We start from the raw sequence: 21,364 nt of genomic DNA on the forward strand, positions 1-21,364 counted from the left end.
CGAGTCCCAATCCCTTCCAAACGTAGTAAACTCATAAAAGCCGAATGCCTACTGGCCACCTCGTTTATAACATCAAAGGCTTTGACAACTTCTTGTTTTGGCTTCTCAACATGATGGGTGATCCCAAAATAAATTTTAAAACTCTCTCAGTACCAGAGCCAAAGCATTTTGTACAACATAATTGCTCAGTACTTTAATGGCTGCATCATCCCCTTCTACTTCTTCCACAGAGAAATTGTCCTTCATCAGAGTGTACCTTCTCAGATACCACAAAAAATAAAGTGACACCTCCCTTTTCCTCCCATCTGGTTCACGCAGAATACTATTGCGATAAGTGGCAATTGCTTCACGTAAGTTCTGCATTGATGCACACTTGTCAACGACTCTATCCACCTGTCTTTTCTCTTCAACACCACCCTCTAACACCCGAATCAAGCTTCTTATGACTGCATATTCTCCTCTACGAATTGCCTCTTCTGAATTTGGCAAATGGTCAACAACATTAGCCCCTCTCCCAGTGGAATTGATTCTTGGAATACCAGAGCTCCAATTCGGTTAAAATATATCAAAGTTGCAATCACCATCCCAGTTGTAGTACGTCCACGTCCCATTCGACAGTTGAAAATGATCTCTTTGTTTAAGTCAGCTTGAGAAATTTTATGAACCAAATAATCAAAATCCGAATACCTCAATTTAGAATCATGAAGAAAATTCTGGCGAATAGAAGAGAGACACCCCTCTGCTGCAACCAGCAAATTTCTCCCCATTTTTAAGCGAAGACTCTTATCATGCTTTTCGAGGATTTTTCTTGAATTTCACTTGAATCCCTGAAAGAATTGATTCACCCTCCTATCATCAGAATATTCACCAGCTATGGCTTCCACTTCATAGATGCCATCTTCAATGGTGAGGAAAGAGACGTCAATTGTTCCACACCCCGGGTCGAAGACGAGCACATTCGTTTCACCCAAACTGCTTGCCTCCTTATCTGATAGCCTGCTTAGATCACCTGTTATAATCCTGTTTATCCCTATCCCATCAGCAATTCTGGGTAATGCCCACTCAATAATTTCTCCCTTAAGACGCAACCGCAATGCTCGATCTTCTAGGAGAGGAGAATTTAATTTCAGCTATGGATTTTTCAGAACCGAGGGAAGAGGGATTTCTGTGGGAACAGCTATCGTGGGCACTGCTACAACCACCACCTCTACTGCCTCTTCTTCTCCGTCCTCCATCTCCGCAGCTTGGTCTTCTCAGACTAACAAGGTTTTCTGCACTTGCTGCTTGAAAACCTTGTAATTTGCTTGCATTCGGTCGAGTATTTCTGTGATGTGCAGTATTTTCTCAAAAATCTTTTCCATCAACGGCAGCAAATTTGCTTGCTGTTTGTTGAAGTTTACTCCATCCATTAAAGAATCAGTAGCTCATGATACCAATTGTAATGAACCTAGATAGAGTAATAGAAAAATGGCTTTGTACGTATGGATGACTGTAAATGGACTGTGAAAATAAGGAAGATGATGATGGATGAAATTCACTGAAGTTGTAGAGACTTGGATTTTCGAGGAATCCAAAACCTCCCCAAACAGAACTACAATATTCTTCAGATTCCAGAATAATCTCCCTTCCATCCCTTCCCTTTTATATGAAATTATAAAGCTAAATAACAAACTCTCTGACAGACTCCACTACTTCTACACAGCCAGACTACTTGACACGTGGGTAAGGCTACTCTCTTGCATACTACAATTGTTAAACGCACACTTCACTAACACTAATACTAAACGGCACTGTGCAGATCTCCAGGAATGACGCCATCTCAGTTGGGTTCATAACACAGAAGCATTCAGTTACAGCAAACCTCTGGACAGATACGGCTGAAACCAATGTGCAGCAAATCTAAACTCTTTAACACAGCCATTTATCCCGAAACACAGATATCATAGCAGCCTCTGGACACCAGAATTTACCAAGATGCCAAATTTTTTTATGGCCAAAAACAGTATTTTACAACAGAGAAAATGAACAAGTCCTGATTTAGAAGTTGCTTCCTGTACTTAAAGGTAGATGATAACCAAAAAGGAAGTCACTGGTTTCAAGAACTTAACCACAGGGCAAATTACAACAAACGAGCATCAATAAAAGCGCAAGAAAAGAAAGTATAATGCATTTTAGCCAAGTAAAAAATTAGACTTAAACCCAAATGACCACCTCAATTAGAACAAGACGCTCTTAAAAGATCACGAGGGTGGGTTAAAAGGCATAATGCCAAGAATTCCAGTTAGAGTTGAGAATGCAATGGCATAGCCGCTACCAAGGTTTCAGATCACCCACTGGACCTGCAGTCCAGTTTAGGATTTTCTCACCCGACTTCAAGTAAATACTCTTGTCATGTGGCAACTTTCTTGCCAGTCCATTTAGAACTTGATGGAATGCATCTCCTGGTTGAGCTGGTTGTGGAAACAACATTGCTTGCTTCATTGAAGGGTTGGCAAGCAATCTTTGCTTCCTCAGAATTAGATCTGACGGGATTGATGTGAGGATGGTATCTAAGTTAGGAACGTCCTTCTCAGCTACAAAGACCCCAATTTCTTCCCATGGGATGGCATCAGCAAAGGGTAGAACAATGTCATCTGCTATGATAACGGGGATGCAACCAAATATCACTGCTTCTACCAATCTCGGGCTCCAAGGAGCCCAGCCAAGGGGGCATAAACAAAAGACAGCTCGTTGCATGTCCTCATAATATGTTGTTGGGTGCTCGGTGGAAATGTCAAAAAGCGGATTGTCCTTGAAGTTCTCCCACACCGCTGCCCGTGCACCTCTGTAAAATTTTAGAGAACAATGTTAGATTCAGTTATACTCACCCAAAAAAGTTAGATTTAGGTGTATGTGCATGCTTGAATGACTCGATCTATTTTATATTACGGATGGGGGGAGAAAACTTGGAACTTTTTCTGCTTCAGATTAAAAAAGTTCTGTTTTTCTAAAAAAAAAAAAAAACTCTATTTAGTCTCTTAAAATAGCTAAATAATAAATTTTTGGACAAAGGGCTTTTCCCTTGCGCCATTGCAAAAAGAACAATAACAAAAGGCAGCAGGCTAAGAAATATCAATCAAATAACTGTCAAAATCAGAGATTTCAATGAAAGCAAAGCCGACAGAAAGAAGCTTGAAGTTGCGCCTTATAATATGGCAAACAAGCTTCTATCAACATCCTTTCATAATCCTAGTATTACCACAAAATCCTCTAATCTTTTAATTTAATTGGACGGATGCATTCAACCCTTCAAAAAGGATATGGAAAGAAAATTAAAACCATTGGATTTCGAAACATCCTCTTGTTAGCATGTAAGTTTGATAAAAAAATACCTTGCGTAATAACCACCTTCTGGGTCATTTCCCACATCATAAAACAATCCCCGGAAGTACACAAATATCGACCTGGGAGTTCTCTCAGGAATCAGGTGGGCTTGCATTTTTTGTGGAGGAGCGTATGGTGGTATTGTAATCGAGCTCTCTTTTAAACAAACATGATTCTGTTGTCCAAAAGTCTGAACCAGTGTTGCACGTTGGAGCAAGGGAAGAATTCCTCTTTCAATTGCCTTCTCCTCCTTCAACAATTTACATGAACAGAGAGTTGTCAAATGAAAATTACAAATAATGAAAAAATTAGCCTGCCAACATACAACTATTTCGACAATCCAAAATAACATTGAGACACATTCTGAATAGTTGAGCCTTATAGGCTTTTCGAGAATCCATACAATAGGGCAAATTGGTACAAAGATATCATCCACTTTCAGCAGGCGAGACAGAGTTCTTACTTGATAATGGAAGCATGCTCCAAAGTCATGAGGGACTACAAAAAAGTGATCAGCACCTTCTGTCCGATTCCAGTAAGGCCAGTTAGAAGAAATGAGCTGTATTGCACTCCTCATCATCCGAGGTGACTTAAAAGGCAAAGGGAGGCCATTTGGTGTCAGGTCACAAGTAGTGTATACAGGGGTGTAAAACCAATCAGCTTCTTCAGGATTAAGGGTTCGAACAGGGCTAGATAAGAGAAATCGATGCATGTAGATCTCAGCTGCAAACATATGGGTTAGGCATCTTGGATCCTTTTGCAGAATCTTTTTGTTATATTTACTTGGAAGCTCATACACAAAAACTTTCAACCTTCCCACTGGATCATCTTCCAAAACATCACCGGCACTACCTACACTCCGTAAAATCATACTTTTAAGTTCATAAATTGAACATCACAGCAAGTGATATTAAATAATTTCCAAACATTTTGATAGTTCACTATTTTAATGGGACAATCCCTACACTGCAAAGGAGGATAGAAAAACTAAACAATATAAATTATACAACATTTTTTTTCAAGACTAGGATTAGCTAGAAAATTTATCAAATAGTTTCTTGAATTAACCAAATAGCACTTCCTCTCCAAGAAAAACAGGATCAAGGGTAAAGTCATCAGTACAGAACCCACTAGACACGTGTAATTTTACCAATAAAACAAAAAGATTGTATTACACAAGTACATAAAACCAGATATGAATGACCCATTTGAACATCTTAAGATTTTAATCAAGTAATTATGCATGTAAAATAGATACTAAAACAAATATGTTTCCCATGTCCCCCTTCAAACAAAAATGTCAAGGCATACTATGTATGAGAGGCTCATAAAGGGCTCTCTTGGGCCCCAAAAAACTAAATCTATGGATGCCTGTTCCAGTATACAGAATCAATTTCAGTTTTGGTGGAAGTTAGATCTTCAAAACACGATGCCATATACACAGTGAAACTACCTTCGCAGGTACAAATCAATCCCTTGCCACTAATTTCTGAGACAAGAATCCATTTCTCCAATCAACTTTATCTCACATCATATCTTCAACCAAATAGTAGGTCACAACATCAACCAACATACCTTGGCCTTTTGCTGCGCTTTCTGTAAACTTGCTCAATTATATATATGCTTCCTAGTAGAGACATCTTAAACTATACACATTCTTCTTAGTATAGTCTAATGATGCCTAACTCATTAACAGAATGACCTATGTTGACATCAAGTTTTGCTGTCTCCCATCTCTCACCATGACTCTGAGAAGGGCACTATTCATGGCATAGTGGTGCTAGATATTGAGACAATTGTCAGTATTATGCAACGCAGGATTCGTTGTGTAACACGTTTTATAACCTATAACACCCCAAAGGAAGGCCGAGAGAGAGAGCCTTCACTTACCTGCCGTGCCCCAAGCCACATCTAGGTCATACTCAATAATACAATTGTAGCCCCATTTGAATCATTATAAAGAGTAAGAATTTTTCCCCCTCTAAAACAATGTAAGATCCAATACGCCACCTAAACTCATCCTTCAGTATAGGGTATTACAATCTCCCCCCTCAAGTTCCTGTCATCTTTTCGAGCCATTCTATCATATGTGGCACACAAATCTTACACTTATGGTTGAGAGAAGCTTGAATACCATTCGTAATGCACCAAGAGAAGGCCCAAGAAATATCTGGACCTATACTCCAAAAGGATTAGTCAATGGTACAATTGGGACCTAATTGGAATCATTAAAGAGTATGAACTTCTCCCTCTTAATCAATGTGGGATCCCATACGCCATCTATATTCATTTGTCAATATGGGGTATCACATTGCTTGGAAGAAAGAATTTCTTAATCTTTCTAACACCCCAATGGAAGGCCCGAACCACATCTAATCCATACTCCAAAAGAACTAGTCAATAGTACATTTGGAGCTCTATTGGAATCATTATAAAGAGCAAGAATTTATCCATCTCAAACAATGTGAGATCCAATACATCATCTACACTCGTCATTCAGTATAGGGTATCATAATCTCCCACCTTAAATTCCAAACATTCTCATCGGGGCCATTCCATCATAGGCATTACGGCTCAAGTCCCACATTTTAGTTGGGATAGGCTCCGATACCAATTGTAACTCTCCAAGGAAGGAAAGGGCAAAGCCACTTACTGGCCTATACTCCAAAAGAACTAGTTAACAATTCAATTGAATCCCTATTGAAATCATTATAAAGAACAAGAAATTCTCCCTCCCAAGTAACATGGGATCCAATACATCATCTACACTCATCACTCAGTATGGGGTATCACAATCCTCCCCCTTAAATTCCAAACGTCCTTATCAGGCAATTCCAACATAGGTGTCACAGCTCCCACGTTTTTGGTTGGGATAGGCTCTAATACCATTTTTAATAACCCAAGGGAAGGACCAAGCCACACTTGGGCTTATACTCCAAAAGGACTAGTCAATGGAACAATTAGAGCCTCATTGGAATCATTATAAAGAGCAAGAACTTCTCCGCCCCAAGCAATGTGCCACTTACACTTGTTACTTAGGTGTCGTTTGGATTCGAAGATGAGTTGAAATGAGTTGAGATGGGTTGTGAATAGTAGTAAGATGGGTTGTGAATAGTAGTGAGATTTGTGAGTTAAAGTTGATGAATAGTAATGAATAGTAGTGAGATGAGTTGAAATGAGTTGAGATGGCTTGCGAATACAAACCGGGCCTTAGTATGGAGCATCACATTACCCTAACTGGATCTACCATTGGTACTAGAGCTATGTCCATTAGCAAAGAGAGGATTGAAAAAATGGAGACCAATATTGAGCAAGTACAAGATGAAATTGTGAACGAGGTACATTGTGGTGTCACTCCTACACAAATGAGAGTGGTTTAATGAAATTTTGTGTTTAGAAAAAAAAAAAACAATTGCAGACAGCATGAATGTTCAACCGGCAGACAGTTCATGAGACAATCAGAACTTCAAGAATGCATGATGAGAGGCTGTCCAGGAAGAAATACCCAACATTAGAAGTGCTGAAGTAAAAAATAAACATCCAAGGGGATTTGTCCATTCTTCCAGCAACACAAAAATTGTCCTGAACTCCAGTAAACAAACTATCATGCCATGAAATGCAGTGACGGTGCCTAAGAGGATTATGTTTTAGTTGCAACCATGGTTTACGTCCAAACAAAAGTGCAAAGCCCCACAAATGTTTTCAATTGAGGGAGACTGTTAAAAGTTGATGCGATTTTTCTTGAATATTCTAGAAATAGTCATGATCATTGTACAGTAACCAAAGTCCATTGAACCATGAACCATGCATGTATCTAGTTTATTTATTGTACCTAGGAAGTTGTAAAGGCTGGTTCTAGAATGTATCTACTTCTCCTATATATACCCAATGTAGGGTTCTTTGTATGGCAATCAAAAAATAAAAATAAAAACCAAATAAAAATCAATCTTTTCTACAAGCTTTGGATGAACTTAAACATAGATGTCTTCCTAATTCCTCTAGCCTTTTTTCACAACTTACCCATTCAATTAAATATCAGCTTTCAATTCCCAACGGTGGTATCAGAGCTCAAGTCCAATAAATTTTGGGCAAAGGGCACCATGGCTTCCAATTCTTCTCAACCATAAGTTCCTATTTTTGGTGGTGAAAATTACGACTATTGGAGCATCAAAATGATGACATTTTTTCAATCTCAAGATTTATGGGGGGTGATTGAAGGAGTTGCAAATTCTACTAAAGGAAGTCCTCTCTCTACAAGTCAAACATCAAAACAAAAGGAGCTGAAACAAAAAGATGCCACAGCTCTTTTTGTTCTCCAACAAGCCTAACTGATACAATCTTTCCAAGAATTATGAGAAGCTAAATCATCAAAGCAGGCTTGGGACACGTTGCAGGAGGAGTTCAAAGGTAACATCAAAGTACAAACTATCAAACTCCAAACTCTGAGAAGAGAACTGGAGAATCTTAGAATGAAAGATTCTGAGATTGCTAAAGATTATTGTTCAAGGATGATGGAGATTGTAAATTGGATGAGAGCTTAAGGAGAAGAAATCTCTTATCAAAGACTGGTACAAAAGATATTAATCAGCGTGATGGAAAATTATGATCCTGTTGTAGCTGCAATTGAAGAGTCTAACGACTTATCACCTACGTCAATCACAGAACTTATGGGCTCTCTACAAGAACATGAGCAACGATTGAATAGTCGTTCTGAAGCCTCACTAGAGAATGCCTTTCAATCTAAGCTCAACATAAAAGCTCAGAAATTAGGAGAAGCGGGAAGAAAATCTCAAAAGAATTCCAAAGGAGGATCAAATTCTCAAGGGCAAGAAAATGTGAAAAGGAAGGAAAAGAAAAGAGATCACCCACCTTGTGGCATATGCAAGAAAACGGGCCATCTTGAAAAAGATTTTTGGCATCGTGGAAAGCCTCAATGTAGAAATTGTAATAAATTTGGGCGTCCTGAACAAGTTTGCTGCTTCAAAGATACTCATCAAGCAAATTTTTCTAAAGAAGACAACAAGGAGCACCTGTTCTATGCATGCCAAGTTGATCCTAAGGAGAAACATGAAAAGTGGCATTTAGACAGTGGAGGCAGCAACCATATGATGCCTGGCGAAAGTATCTTTAGCAATATAGATACATCTGTCAAGGCAAAATTCAAGATGGGAAATGGTGCTTTTGTGGATGCAACAGGAAAAGGCACAACAGCAATATAGATACTCCGCCTTCATCACCCAAATCCTTTCCCCCTTCATCTTTGAGCAAACTGAGTTTTCACCGTTATCACCTCCAAGAAAGGAAAGGGAACTACATGAGTTGTATGAAACATGCAACTATTCAGTTTTGGAACCAAGCAACTTTGAAGTTGCATCAAAACACAAAGTATGGGTGAAAACCATGGAGGAGATAAAAATGATTGAGAAAAACAACACATAGGAGTTGGTAAATCGTCCTTGTAATGAATAGATCATTGGAGTTAAGTGGATTTTTAAAAAAAAACTTAACTGTGATGGCTCAATACAAATACAAAAGTATAAAGCAAGACTTGTGGCCAAAGGCTACACACAGCAACATGGGATTGACTATAATGAGACTTCTGCCCCAGTCGCTCCGATGGATATTATAAGAGCTCTTGTTGCTCTTTCAACACAGAAGCAGTGGAAACTACATCAACTTGATGTGAAGTCGGCTTTTCTTAATGGAGTACTAAAAGAAGAAATTTATGCAGAGTAACCACAAGAGTTCACAATAACTTTTTTTTCTTTTTTTTTAATCTCAGGGAACCTCTCCAATGCAGGACCCTTCAGACCCACCCCTGCAGAGTAAACCTCGGTCCCGTGCACCTTAATCTCAGAAGTTTCCCTACACGGACTGGTTAAATCGCTAACTTTTCAATAGGGAGTGTGGCCCCAAATGATTGTTTGTACCCATGAGGTGTTGAATCTTTGACCTTGAAGGGAGTGATGCATAATTAAGTAGCTTAAGTGAGTGATTTATCTCATCAAAAGAGTTGAGCACTTAATTATGCATCAAATTCTAGTACTGGATGCCAAATTAATTAATGCCAATATTTTGCACACAAAAGTTCAATATTTGCCCTTCAAATGATAAACACTTATATTATGCTTATAGGCTGCAGGGCATTTTTGGAAAGAAAAAAAAAAAAGAGTCATGCGGCATGGAGAGACTTGTTTCATTTCCTCACCCTTCAGCCGACATTTCCTTGGGGAATAAAGGAGCAGGGCATTCTTGGAAGGAGGAAAAGCCTCAACAGCTAAGTCAGAGGCTATGGAGGAGATGTGGGACGTGAACCCAGTGGGAGGAAGTCAGTTATGGGGTTAGTGGATGCCAAGGGACTTGGGTGACATGAGAAGCAGAGCACGGGCCAAGAGATACACAGAAAATTGGGGCTAAAGCAAAAATAGGGGTCCCTGGGCATGTACACGATTTGTGGCAAAGCTTTTGGGAAGAGGCATGGTTTTGAGAAGAGTAAAAGGGCGCCAGAGAGCTTTGGGGGGTAGTTCTTCCAGACTTTTGAGGTTTTTTTGGCTCAGTTCTCTGAGAAGAACAGGGGTTTTCTTTCTTTACAATTATCTTTGAATAGCAATGCTGATTTTCTTAGTATTTTCGTTTGTTTTTACATCGAGTATGGAAAGCTAGTTTTATAGCCTAAGCCAATGGAATAACTTGAACTAGTTGTGGTTTCTTGTAATGGAAATTGTCTCTGCTCTTATTCATTCTCATTTACTATTTTGTTCATGGATTTATCTCAGAAATGACTTGAATCTCTTGCTCAAGATCTGTTGCTGACAAAAAGCACATCAGATGCTTGAAAGAATGCAAGGATTCAATGCTAACTCGAATTTCTATTTACATTTATGAATTTCAAAAAAAATACGTTAAGAACTTTGCAAATGAACTTCCAAAGTCAAATCCCGATTATAAATACCTTGGCTAGATTAATAATCGAGAAAACTAAAAGAGATTGAGATTGCAAGACTCACAACCAACTAAAGCTAGACTTGAAGCTTAGGTGTTTGTTTCTTTGATCAAATCATAATTTTCTATTACAAACTTTGTTTCCTTTCTTTTGCTGCAAAATTTCAATTTTCATTTTACATTTCACATTAGCAAACACCATCTTAGAATGACACCTCTCATCTACAAATCACAAACCCCTTTCTAGCTTTGTACATAATCCATTTTACATTTTCTTTTCAAAAGTATTAAAAAACACAAAAACAATGTTCATGAAAATTCTCATTTGTTCATATACCAGAACTTTATCGCACCAACACTTGACATAAACCCTTTGTCCCTATGGAATACAATCCTGAATTCATCCTTGTACAACTTGACACTTCTACACTTGGAAGAACACATTTGGAACAACGTCACCCCAAGATCAAGGTCTTCACCACTTGGGCCAACCCTTTGAGGTTACAACAACTAATGAAGAAGGAAAAGTTTTTCAATGGAAGAGAGCTTTGTATGGGCTTAAGCAAGCACCTCGAGCTTGGTACAATAGAATTGATAAATATTTTATTGACCATAGTTTCAAGAGAAGTAAAAGTGAGCCAGCACTCCACATAAAGAACCGAGATAACATGGATCTTCTTGTTGCTTCTATTTATGTTGATGATCTAATTTTCACCAGAAACAATCTATCAATGAGTGAAGAATTCAAGAAAGACATGATGAAGACTTTTGAAATGAATGATTTGGGATTGATGCACTACTTTCTTGGTATGGAGATAAGTCAAGATAAAGAATGAATCTTCATATCACAAAGAAAGTACGTGGAGAATTTATTGACGAAATTCCAAATGTATGGTTGTAAACAAGTTGCTACTCCATTGGTACCTAATGAGAAATTAAAGAAAGATGGGTCAGAAAAAGCAGATGCTTCTCTCTATAGGAGCCTAATTGGGAGTTAGTATATGTTACTGCTACATGCTTATTATCAAAATTCAAAGGTAAGTGCACTACTGTATAGCGAAAAGATTGCTTCAATATTTGCAAGAAACAATGGATTATGGAATATTGTACAAGTCCACTTCAAAAACAAAGGTAATTGGATTCAGTGATAGTGATTGGGCTGGATAAGTGGATGACATAAAGAGCACCTCTGGATATGCATTCAAGCTTGGTTTTGGAATTTTTTCGTGGGTGTAAAAAAAACAAGATACTATTGCGTAGTCATCTGCAGAAGCTGAATACATTGCAGCGTCCGGAGCAGCACGCCAAGCAATATGGCTTAAAAGAATATTTGAAGACACGGGAGAACCACAAGAGGATCCCTAGAGGGATCTATTGTGACAACAAATCAGCAAAGGATATGACAAAGAATCCGGTTTATCATCGTCGAACAAAACACATTGCCATCAAGTATCACTTTCTCAGAGAAGTAGAAGCAAATGGAGAGATCAATATGAAATATTGCAGAAGAGAAGAACAACTTGCAAACATATTCACAAAGGCATTACCAAGAGAAGTTTCATTTATTGCAAAGAATGCTTGGAGTTTCAAAATGCATTAAGGAGTGTTAAAAGTTAATGCATTTTTCTTGAATATTCTAGAAATAGTCATGTTAATTGTACGGTAGCCAAAGTCCATTGAACCTTGAACCATGAATGTATCTAGTTTATTTATTGTAACTAGGCGGTTGTGTAGGCTAGTTCTAGAACGTGTCTACTTCTATATATACCCAACGTAGGGTACTTTGTATGGCAATCCAAAAATAAAAAATAAACCAAATAAATATCAGTCTTTTGTACAAGCTTTGGAAGAACTCAAACATAGAAGTCTTCCTAATTCCTCTAGACGTTTTTCACAACTTACCCATTCAGTTAAATATCAACTTTCAATTCCCAACAGAGACATATGATGATAGAAGTTGAAGAAGACAAATTAAAAGTGGAGGCTTTCACCATGACCCAAGCCCATGAAAGGGGCATTCCTGAGGATATTCATATGATTGCCTTTCGCTCTCACAGTGATCTGCATGAGAGTGATGCCTTTAGGGCTATGCCTTATGTTCATTTATGCAAATTATATGACATTTAACATATGGTAAACCATGGGAATATCATCTTGATCAGATCTAGATTGTATTTGGGATTTGGCGTGCACATCGGTTCTTTTATTAAGAAATCAAGGTACACATTTGGGGGTAAAGGAGTGGACTATCTCAGGCATGTGATCTCAACCAGGGGTATGCTAATTGATTAAACTCAAATTGATGCCATGCTGAGATGACCATCACCCAAGACGATAACTTAAAGCAATTTTACTAAATAACATAGAGGGGAGAGAGCAAAAATGTTTAAGTCCAGAAAGCTAGAGAACTAGAAGCCATCCAAGCACAAAGGGTGCTGAAAACAATAGCTTTTAATTCTGTCACTGTCCCCTCTTGGCATTCAAAAGTTCCAGCATTGCATTTTAGCCAAATACACCATACTAAATATAGGGGATCATCTTCCAAACTTCCCAATTTGTATGACCACCATAAGGATTCCACCATGCTTTCCCCATTCTGCTCAAACAAAGGGCACTAATTCATTACTACAATATACCTCTTTCAAAGATTATTTGTTGTTAAGATCCTATCTAAAGCTGTTAGTCAAATGAAAAAAGCGACCTGTGATTGAGATTTTTAGCTGTATCCTTCCGTGTTTTTACCTGTGCCCTAATCATTTCCCATCTAACATATCTGATCATCGCCACCTCATCTCAACTGCAAGGAATACAGCTTGATGAAAAATGATAAAAAAATTCCATTTCTTAATCTTGGGCTTCTCCAATAGAAGTTACATTCCAATCAAGAAATACTATCTTAATTCTGCACATGTGCAGCAACCAAAAGCCTCCTAACATTGGGATAATATAAACAACTCTGGGAAGATGGTCTTCAATGGCCCATCTATTGTACCAAAATCTGGTTTTAGATTCAGTGTCCACCCCATATCTAATAAACCTAGGGAAGTTCCCCCACCCTCTGTCATTTTTCCATACCCAACCCCAAAAGACAACTAACCTCATCGGAACACCACCTTCCCACATGCTACCATATTTGGCTTCCACACCACTAATCGTCACAAAGCCTCCATCTCCATGGCATAACTCAAAATCCATTACACCAAACAAATCTTTGTTGAATAAAATAATTTTTTTACAAGTAAAATAACATTTTATTGAGAGTAAATATGCATAGCCCAAGTACACATGAGGTATACAAATAGCAACACCTAGTTACAAAAATCAGGAGTTAGAGAGTGATACAAGAAACTCACTAAAGCAAGCTCCATTAAAAACACAAAATGAAGCCCAAAGAAAATAAAGTATGGAAAAAGAAGCTTCTAAGCTCATTCAGAGAACGCTCCTTATCTTCAAAACTCCTACAATACCTTTCAAGCCATAGGCACCAAATAATACATAGAGGAATCATTTTCCAAACATCCGCATCTAGTGAGTTGGCCTTACACCTTTGCCAACAAGCAAACCACTCAGCCACCCTCTTGGGCATCACCCAAGTAATACCCATTCTATTAAAGATCTCCCCCCATAACATCCTTGCCACCTCCGCACAATGAAGTAAAAGATGATCCATCGACTCCCCGCTCCTCTTACACATATAACACCAATCCATTAAAACGAGACCCCTCTTTCCCAAGTTATCCATAGTCAAAGTTTTCCATTTACTTTATTCTGCCCTTTGACCATAACTATGCCCAAAGTTATGAACTTGGTTCATGGGTCAATGAGTCCATGTCACAAAATTAATCCCAAACAATATGTTCCTAGTGCATCTCTCCAAGTTGTCTCTTTTAAATTCTTAGCTAACTCATGCATCTTCAGAAACTATTCTCACTCTCTCATAGTAAATAAGCATTAAGTATTGATGCGTCTTGATTGTAAGCACATTATGGGTTCAAGTTTGGACAAGATCAGCAAACTAATACAAGCACATTTGTACCAGTATTGATGCATATTTATATCTATGGTAAGGATATGGATAGGTATTGTATGGGATCTTACATTGCTTGGAAATGAGAAATTCTTACTCTTTATAAGATTCCAATGGAGCTCCAATTGTATTATTGACTAATCCTTTTGAAGTATAGGCCATGTGGTTTGGATCTTCCATTGGAGCGTTGCAAATAGTATCAGATCTTATCACTTACGATGGACTGGCCCGACAGGGGCGTCGAAATTTAAGGAGGGGAGATTATGATACCCCATATGATAAGAATAAGAGTAGGTGGTGTATGAGATCCTACTTTGCTTGAGAATGAGAAATTCTTGCTCTTTATATGGTTCCAATGGAACGCCAATTATATCATTGACTAGTCCTTTTGAAGTATAAATTATGTGGTTTGGATCTTCCATTGAGGCGTTACATCAAAAACATATTCAAGCTACATGGACTACTCCTTTCCATTGTATCTGACCGAGACAACATATTCACTAGCCATTTTAAGCAATAACTATTTACACTTCAAGGGGTTCAAATGTCCCTAAGTACAGCCTACCACCCGCAAACCAATAGGCAAACAGAAGCAATGAAGAAAAACCTAGAGAACTACCTAGGATGCTTCACTGGAGATCGACCAAAGGATTGGTCCCTATGGGTGCCTCTAGCAGAATGATGGTACAATTCCACACCACACATGTCAACTAAGCTCACACCATTTGAGATCCTTTACAAGTACCCACCACCTAGACTCCTCGACTATATACCTAACACTGCATGCATGGAGGTTGTGGAAGCTAATCTCCGTTCCCAAGCCCAGACATCACAACTACTGTGTCACAACCTACACAAGACACAAGATCACATGGAGAAATATGCAAACTTGAAGAGAAAAGACCAAGAGTTTGAAGTGGGAAAGAGAAGAACAAGATTTTGAAGTGGGAGACTTTGGTAGCTCACAGGCACAACCTCAAACTAGCCCCTCGATTTTTTGGCCCTTTCTCAGTGGTATAGAAGGTCGGGAAGGTTGCTTATCAGTTAGATCTACCAACTTCATCCTAAATCCATCCCACTTTCCATGTATCACAACTCAAGAAGAAACTGGGTGCCAAGTTCACAACGATCCCCGTGCTTCCTCCAATTGACGACCAAGGGATCCTCATCCCTGAACCATAAGAAGTATTGGGGAGCCAAATGACCAAGGCCGGGAACCGAGCGAAAATAGAGTTGTTGATCCCCTGGCAGGGACAAGGAACTGATGACGCGAGGTGGGAAACCTGCTCTCATTTGAAGTAGGTTTTTCTCCACCTTGCGGGCAAGGTGTTTTGATGGAAGAGGATCTATCACAAGCCAAGATCTATGGTTGGAACGATGGAGAAGCTTCTGTTAAGCTGAAGGATCGAGACATAGGGAAGTGGGGGAAGATCTCAATTCCCATGGGCTTGCTCTTTGTTTAGTCAGTTAACTATGTTAACTAGTTACTTCATGTTACTTGTTGAAAGGGCCAGACGTAGTGGGCCTTTATGTTGCTAGTTTGAGTAGGTTGTTGTAGTGTGCCAGGAAGTTCGGGCTTTAGGGTCCGGTTTGGCAAGATTGGACTTGCCGTTTATTTGCTTTTGTTACTAGAATTGGCCCATGGCCTTTTTACTTGTTTCAGTTAAGGAAGTCTCACAATATATGTACTAATGGGGGAATATTGTAAACGGCATCTGGAAAGTAATAGAATTCTCTTATTTCCTCCCATATCCTTCTTCTTCTTTATGGAGGTATTGCCCTCGAAGTGAGCTTTTCTTGGGTCTTTCCTCTTACAACTTGTGTGTTACATGCCACAACATGCGCTCATTTCATATCATCCACTTCCAGGTTTTCAGTATACTACAAAGCAAATGCGAAATTGAAATTTATTCTCGAGAGATCTCAAGCATCTTACAAAGCTAAAGTACATACCCGAACTACAAAAAACCCCACGACCCGATTAATCAAAACCCGAAATTCAAAACACTACACCTGTAAATTATATTTAAAAGTTAAAATCCCTAACAGCTTATTACCAAATCAAACCAAATGTAAGAGAATAAGTGAGCATACAGAGAGAGAGAGAGAGAGAGTGTGTGTGTGTGTGTGTGTGTGTGTGTATTCAGCAAAATGAGCAAAGAGAGGAAAAAAATAAGTCAAAGAAATCCCACCTGAAATTCGCTCAGTGGGTTGACTGCGGCGCTGCCCAACCGCATCAATCCTAAACACAAAGGTGGCATAAAGAAGGCCAACACAAATCCACCTCCAACCTTTCATCTTCTTTTGTCTCCCCCAACAAAACAAGAATATGGACTCTCCGATAACAGAATAAGCAAAGTAGAAAGAAAGGCGAGGAAAGTCAGAACGATGCTGGAAAATATGTCCCAAAGAAGATTGGAACTTGAAGAAAAAGCAGGAGAAGAGAGGTTATAGTTGGGCCATCGTGGGAGTTCAAGGAAATGGGTTTTGCTCCGGCAGCAAAGTGAGACACAGAAATGATAGATTTGTTTTGAAGAAACAAAGCTCAACCCCTCTTTCCTTTCTTGTACTTCAAATCTTGGACAGTAAGTGTTTGAATAGAACGAGGAAATGTTGAATAATAGTAAAAACTAGATAAAAATTAAAAAATAATAATAATAGATAAAAAATAACAACGAGAGTATTTTACAGGATAACCTCTCGTTACCGAATCAATCTCCGCGGTTTGACGAAGAGGTCATCTCGTGCCATACCGAAGTCTACCGCCTGACCTTTGACATTTTCTCAAAAAAATTTGTTTTTTAACTCGCAGATTTAGCGACTGATAATGTCCTCGTTATCTAATATTTTTTTTGATAATGTCCTCGTTAAGATGGAGACAAGAAATGTCCAAATATTTTTATAATTTTATTTTTAAAAATTATTTATATTTAAAATATTGTTAAATCTTTTTAATCTAATTATTACTAGATCATGATTATTATTTAAATAGAAAAATTTTATTTAATTTTTACTCTCTATTTTCACAAAACATAATAAAATATTTTAATTAAAATAATTTTATTACTATTTATAAATTATTTTACTATTATTCTTAAAATTTTAAGATACTCTTTAGTATCTAAACAAGCGGTAATATTTCAAACATTTTTGTCTTGCATTATGGAAATTTGTACAGATAAAAGCATATTTAAAAAAAAAAAAAATCAATTTAATTTAGACTGATTCAGCTAGACTCATAAAGTAAAATAAACGAGAAAAAAAATAAGTGGTTAAAAAAATAATTGAATATGTCAAAAAATTGAATAAATTTTAATATACTTTTTAATCTCTTAAAAATAACCAATTCAACCATTCAATCGTTTTAAGCCATTCAAAATCATGTTTTTTAATTAATTATAATCAATGAGTTGTCGATTTCTTGTACAAAAAGAAAATATAACTAAATATATATTAATTTTCTTGTCCTTACATTTGCTAAGGAGCTTAAAGTAAGGGATAAAATATAAAGTTATTTATTTTAGATGAATTTAGATTTTTTTATTTTTTTTATCAAAATTAGTTAATAAAATTATATTTTAAACTCTCGGCTTATATTTGTTTTATGATATTTTATTGATATTGAAATACTCGATTTAAGCTTCTCATTAAATGGTCTGATTCAATAAATTCGATTAAAATTACAATATATCCCCCATTGTGAATGCGGCTGCTAATGCCCACACGGGTTTGGCATTCCAACCCAAAAGTAACCGGATGGCTAGCAAGGAACCCAACTTGCTTTGACCGTGAACAAACACACAATATATGGCAGGAAAATATTCTAAAATTACACAAAAATAGTCTCATAAATTGATGTAGTTTAATGTGATTCATTAGATTATAAAATTATTTTTAATGTAAAATTACTTTTATTATAAAATAGATTTAATAAATCAAATGAAATCACGTCAATTTGTAAAATTATTTCATAGAATTTTTTTATGGATGTAGTCATACTTGTAAGGCAACATGGCAAGCAGTTGGCGAGCTCGCCTGGCACTCAAGATGGTGCTTGAAGACATTATGTAGGTGGATGGCGAGCAACCTAGGAGATGTTAGTAGTGAACAAGGACATGACTCATCCAAAATTCAAAGAAACGAGATCTATTAAATGCTATGTGAAGCAAAGTATGGACTATTAAATAAACAATACATAAAAAGGAATCATTAAATGCTAAAGTGATAGAAGATTATTGAAATTAATGAGTACCTATACGAATCAATCTAGTATGTGTAGAAATGGCACAAGGCGTGCCATAATGGGTTAAAATTGTAACACCTCATTCCTCCAAGGCTTGTAAAGTTAGAGGAATCGAATCTTATTGGTCATAAACATACATTTTTTGCGCCAAATATAAAATATTCTATACATTTATAAAATCACCAAACACTTTATTAAAAGAATCTCTCAAAAAATAGACATTTATTCCATAGCACTTATTCCAACAACTTGCTCAAAATCATCAAAGTATCACACACTGACCAGACTATCACCTAAAATGACATCTTCATACGTAAACCAATTTTTTACCCATCAAATGACCATGAAATTTAACTCAAAACATACCAACAAAAACTAGACCCAAATCAAAACAACTTATGTGAATGGTACATTGTGAGAAAACACTTATATCAAACAAGTCAAGCGAGAAAAGCCATAAAAACTGTCCGAGAGCTCCTCTAGTTTTCTTTCCAATCAAATGTTTGAAAAGTGATTAAATGTAAGAGGAATGGACATTGATGGCTCTTATACATATGGAGGGGTCACAGGAGATGTGTGAAAGAGACTTTGAGTGATGAGGTGTTAGCCAAAACCAGCCCATGGTTTTCTACCAACAATTGCCATGTGAGAGGGAGAGATGAAGTAGGTCTTGGCCTTCCCATCAACCAATGTTTGGGGATCCTTTGGCTAGTAAGGACTGCCATGGGAGGGGGAAACTTCCTCCACAAGCATTGCCTTGGTGGCTTAATTTCGTGGGTCTTAACTGAGTCAAATTCATTTTAGGGTTTCAATGGGGTTTGAGTTGCTATCAGGCCCAAATCTAATTTTTCTTAACTCAATAAAGTTACTAAAGTTTAAAAGAATAAATAAGGATATAATAACATGAATTTGAGTGGTTAATAGTATGTGAAAGTAATTTAATCAAGCGATTAAACACTAGGCCAAAACCTAGTTCAATTAAGGTTTGGAGGCAAACTTTGGGGATTTGGGAAAACCATTTGAGGTTTTGGTTTTCACCAAAATTTTTAAATTTCAATTGGATTCCAAGTGTTTAGAGTTTCTCTAGGGTTGAAACCCTCTTTAATTTGACATAAAATGGATGATTTGATTGAATAGGGTTTTACTTAGGTAGCATGATCACAAAACTTGATTTCCTTCAAATTTACATCTCATGGTTCCTCTTGGTGCCAAGTGTCCAATACTATTCACCAAGTATAACTAAGATCTTGCCAAATATCCAAATAAAACTTTTGTAAACTAATTTGGACATTTCACACTATGATTTTGAAAACACTGGTCTAGGTGCTAACACCGAGACTATTCACTCCAAAAAATAGACTTTGTACTATAAAATCCTAAATAATCATACTAACCTCAAAGTGCAAATCGTTTATCAAAATTTGACTCCGAAATGCCTCAAAAAAATCAAATGCATTTTCGAACAATTGTTATTCCATAAATCAAAAATTATTTTATAGCGCCATAAAATCCTAAATATTCATATGAGACTAATGACATAGACCGTTTCTCATTCTCACACTTCTGAGTGTCTCAAATAAATAAAATCATGCCTCTGGCATCATAGTGAGGAGTGAGATTGACTATGATGAAAAACTAAAATCTACGAGATTGGTCGATTCATAAAAACTTTTTGGAGTTTCCACGAAGTTCATAAAGTTTAAAGCCATTCTTTTGTTGATTTTTTGCACAGGCTGTTGGGACGCCCCCAACATCCACTTAGGATGGGATGGAGACTTAAAGTATCGGGACATACAACACAAAGTTCCATACTCTTCTTCATGAAAGTTAATATGCAATGCATCCCATAAATGCATTTAGCAGTATGCAATAACTGTAACAGAATAAGGGTGAATAAAAACTTATGCCAGAATAAACTAAAACATCCAATATCATTCACAACCATCATAAATTCAAATCATAAGGTATCATAATCTTAGTACAAATAATTAAGATAAGAAGTCATCATAGCTAAATCCATTGTTTCATGTGTTCTAATGCACGAAGGGTTAGGGTTATAAACATCAAAATGAGATCTAGTCTTTTGTTGAGGTCTGGCTCCTCATCAATCAATTGGATCCACTAGTTCATCTGGTCCATCTTTGTCAAGTCCGGATACAACTTCTATAATTCAAAGTAGAATGATAGTGGGTCCACAAGGTGTAAGATTTACTTGAAATCTTAATAAGTTAGACAATCAACGTGCACAAAGATAAATTATGCATGATAAATTATAAGTATGAAATGCATGCAATGTAGAAAAAAAATCTGTATTTGTCTCCCATCCAGATCCCTCAGCATTTTCAGAGAACTGAGACACACATTTTCTTCCAAAGAACATTTTTCACTTCAACCGGAAAAAAAAAAAAAAAACATAATTTCATCATAACATTATAACATTTCATCATTTTTAGCAGTTCATAATTAATCATAACATTAACATCATAACGTATGACATTATTACAGTTCTCCATGTGCATTGTGAGTACCTGTTGTAATCGTAGTACAACTCACGTTGAGACTACGTTATTTGCAGACTCGTTCTCAATGCATTGGTAACATAATATAGCATCATCATACATCATAACATATACACCTACCAGCCTTAGGTGTCATAATATTTGACTTCGCTCTGGCATTCTTTAAAAATAACTCATTTGAAATCCGTTCACTGTTCTTCGTCAATCCAAGGGTTACCACTCCATTTTTACTTACTCTAGAATGGAAAAATGAGTTCCACTAGGATAATT

General features: G+C 37.2%; 2 protein-coding genes across 2 annotated transcripts; both read right to left on the reverse strand.

Moving 5' to 3' along the window:
• Window positions 1-815: 815 nt before the first annotated feature.
• LOC121237677 (heat shock 70 kDa protein 4-like) lies at window positions 816-1,235 on the reverse strand. The gene is made up of 2 exons (XM_041134521.1): window positions 1,149-1,235; window positions 816-1,076 (listed from the first exon to the last, which is right to left on the reverse strand). Exons 1-2 carry the CDS (start codon window positions 1,233-1,235, stop codon window positions 816-818), a joined length of 348 nt encoding a protein of 115 aa, XP_040990455.1.
• Window positions 1,236-2,071: 836 nt separating this feature from the next.
• LOC121237276 (probable beta-1,4-xylosyltransferase IRX10L) lies at window positions 2,072-16,926 on the reverse strand. Its single transcript, XM_041133953.1, has 4 exons — window positions 16,525-16,926; window positions 3,827-4,215; window positions 3,372-3,613; window positions 2,072-2,824 (listed from the first exon to the last, which is right to left on the reverse strand). Exons 1-4 carry the CDS (start codon window positions 16,628-16,630, stop codon window positions 2,311-2,313), a joined length of 1,251 nt encoding a protein of 416 aa, XP_040989887.1. The 5' UTR covers window positions 16,631-16,926; the 3' UTR covers window positions 2,072-2,310.
• Between the last annotated feature and the right edge of the window lie 4,438 nt (window positions 16,927-21,364).

The sequence above is a fragment of the Juglans microcarpa x Juglans regia genome, chromosome 6S (genome assembly GCF_004785595.1).
Source record: "Juglans microcarpa x Juglans regia isolate MS1-56 chromosome 6S, Jm3101_v1.0, whole genome shotgun sequence".
Classification (NCBI taxonomy): Eukaryota; Viridiplantae; Streptophyta; class Magnoliopsida; order Fagales; family Juglandaceae; genus Juglans; species Juglans microcarpa x Juglans regia.